At 39.9% G+C, this 3,074-nt stretch overlaps 1 protein-coding gene across 1 annotated transcript; it reads left to right on the top strand.

The window, feature by feature from the left end:
* Positions 1-983: 983 nt before the first annotated feature.
* LOC108679739 lies at positions 984-2,601 on the top strand (the record flags this gene model as incomplete). The annotated part of the gene is made up of 3 exons (XM_018168454.2): positions 984-1,240; positions 1,417-1,638; positions 2,397-2,601. Coding segments are annotated over exons 1-3 (680 nt in total), but the record flags the coding sequence as incomplete, so codon positions are not given.
* Positions 2,602-3,074: the final 473 nt, after the last annotated feature.

Raw genomic sequence — 3,074 nt, 5'->3', positions numbered from 1 at the left:
GAAAAGTTGTCAAAGCTGAAAACCTCTCTCACGGCAATCCTATTTCCTCCTACAGTTTTGAAGCTACATCAATGAGACATATACCATTCGATTTGGAAAGGAAAGATCTGCAAACGTCACTTGGTCGTTTTTCCAAATTTGTTATAGTTCGGATTTAATTTTGTAAAAAGTGGGGGAAGGCGCGGGTAAAATAGAAAAACTTCGAAAAATATCGGAAAAATGCTCCCACACCCACAAAAATGAGATATACAAAAAACCGACATATAACGTTTTTAGATATGGTCTTTACGCATCGAATGATATGTGTATCAATGTTGTAGTTTGGAAATCCTAGGAGGAGAAAGGATTTCTAAAGTACCCACTTTTTGGCCGTTTTCTAAGAATTTCACGTTTTCTTTCATTTTTTCGAACAATTCACACGAAAAAAGTCTTAGAATTCCGTTTACATGCGTGTACCAAATTTCGAATCGATCCGTCTGTAAATAACCGAGATAAAGTTGTCCCTAGACGCTCCCCTTAAACATAGAGTCTCTTAACCTATTGTACTCACGATTTCCGCTTTCCAAAATCTCTATATTTCACATACTTTTTTAAATTAAAATAATTCAGCATGATGTATGAATTCTCCGGAAATCTATTGAGAGATGAAGTGAAGTATTGAGAGATGAAGAAAGAGGGTTCGGGTGATGATGGAGTTTTTTCAATTATCATTTACCCTATACTCATAGCCAATCACACACGTATACGTCAGGCCATAAACAATTCTATTTACATTCGGTAGTACTCTATACGTTCGTCTCACTACATAACAGCAAGCTAATTTGAAAGCTTTTACGTCTACCTCCGCTACAAAATTCGGATCAGGCGCTGACGTTCCTTTTAGGTTCAACTTTCGGTGTCCGAAAGCATTTCTATCTTGCTCTGTACTCTGGTTTTGATTTCATTTCAATCTTTCCTATTCTCTAATGTATGAACAATTTTGAACATATGGATCTCAAAAATTTTCGTACCTCACTTTCTCATTTCTGTCTGCAGTATAATGTGGGTGGAGCGTTTAACATCTTAAAGTTAACTTGGACGGGAAAATTGAAACATATTACTTTGACGTATCGCCCAAGAAACGTAGGGTCAGTCATTGTAACTGCATCTTCAACGTTGGACGTTTTCCCAACGTTCTACCACGCAGACGTACATAGCCCCTATCCGTCATTGCAACGATTGTCACATCCCATCACTCCAGGTTAGTCCTACAAGAGAAAGCGTGGGTCATACAGCCCAATGACAAAGGTACTAGTTCGGTTAGTGACCTAATGAAGTTGAATGAGAGGTTGGTAGAGTGGAAGAAGCATCAGATTGTATGATACGAGGATATAATTCTACATTATTGCATAACAGACACATTTTCACTTGTGCCAGGTATGCACGAGTTCATTGACGTGGTCGTGTCTGATACCGACACGGCCAGTTTACGGAGCGTCACCTCCGTAGAGTTGACACCCCACGCCAGCCCAGACTCCGCCCACGCCTTGCCGCTACCAACCGCGTCGCCGCGTCCCAACACATTCGTCATACTCAACGACTCCAGCGCCATGCCACAGGGGCCGTTCAGCGTCGTCTACAGTGCACAGGACTCTGACGGTGAGAGATAAATTATAATTAATTGAAGAATCGATAAGAAAAACAGTGGCGGGAATTTGACGTCGATTGCGTTAGTAGAACAGGTAAAACTCGCTAAGTGAACGTAAGTACTTACGCACTATTTTCTTGTCTATGATTGGTGGATTTTGCTTGAAAGGCCGTCAATGATTGGCTGATGAACTTACAATCTATTAACTTTTTTTGAAAGTATGGCCCCAGTACATGTATGGAATAATCTGGTCGTATTTGCTAGTATTATACAGCTTATTAAAAAATAAATTATTTTGCATTTCGTGGCATTATAAAACCTCTCCTGTGAGTAAATACACAGGTAATGATATTTGTGGACTTCTTCCTGAAATTAATGGGTATGACTCATGTGAAATAACTTTTCAGTATCTTTTTAAGAGTAGAAAAACAATGATAGCAACACATAATGCAAAAATGGATTATATGCTCGCTAATTTAAAATTTTAAATGACAATGAATTCTGCATAATTGTTTCTACTTATCACCTTAACTAACCAAAATTCTTCACAAAAAAAAATTATGCTGAGTAATTACGTACCATCGCGAACAGAAGGATGGATTCGGTAGAGGCTTTAATTGAACATATAAATCCATCCTAAAGGATTGGATGACCTGAAGTAGTACCATCCCATGATAACTTGACCGATAAATTGGAACTGAGCAGGTTCCCCAGCTGGATCGATATTAAATATAAGAACTATTGCGATAATCCCATCCTGCCGGAACAGGCGGAGAGCTTGTCCGCATAAGTCAGCAGCTAGTGAAGCCGTCCGAGTCTCGCTTGAGCCTGAACAGCGGACGTGAGGTGTGGGGCAAACCAGGGACCAAACTCCCGGTTCACTTCAGCCTCATCAACACCGCTGACTCGGACGACACCTTTGCCCTGAGTGCTGCTGACGCTCTGGGGTACTCCATTAGACTACCTCGGAGAAGGTGAGAGTCTATAAGGAATAGCAATATAGCCATTTTTATATGTTCTCATTTGTGTGTAATTAGGAAGATGCCTAATTTCTTATAATATACTGAATGTTCTTTTATTGTTAGTATTGGTCTTTGTTTGGATCAGTTTCGAGTAAATTTTGACAGGCAAGCCTCAGTTTCGAATCTTAAATTCAAACTTACATATGTATCGTGCAACATGCATTCACAATAGAACCATATTATCTTTTTAGTGATTCCGTGTATGAATTGGGAGCACTAATAACTTTTTCTTCGAATATAACCTTAAAGCCAAGCAGGTTGTGCACTTGATTATTAAGCTATTTCCTGTCGACATCGTAGCACCAAAACCAGAGCTTGGATTCCGACGAGGAGGAAAGTGTGGTAATGCAAGTTAATTGGTAAGGTACCATTAGATTGTGCTATAAGGGCGGCGCATCCCAGCGGCCAGCTTTGCCAAACTTCAC

Source organism: Hyalella azteca, unplaced genomic scaffold (assembly GCF_000764305.2).
Source record: "Hyalella azteca isolate HAZT.00-mixed unplaced genomic scaffold, Hazt_2.0.2 contig2645, whole genome shotgun sequence".
Classification (NCBI taxonomy): domain Eukaryota; kingdom Metazoa; phylum Arthropoda; class Malacostraca; order Amphipoda; family Hyalellidae; genus Hyalella; species Hyalella azteca.
Note: the sequence above shows the minus strand (reverse complement) of the source record. Positions and strands in the feature narration are given on the sequence as shown.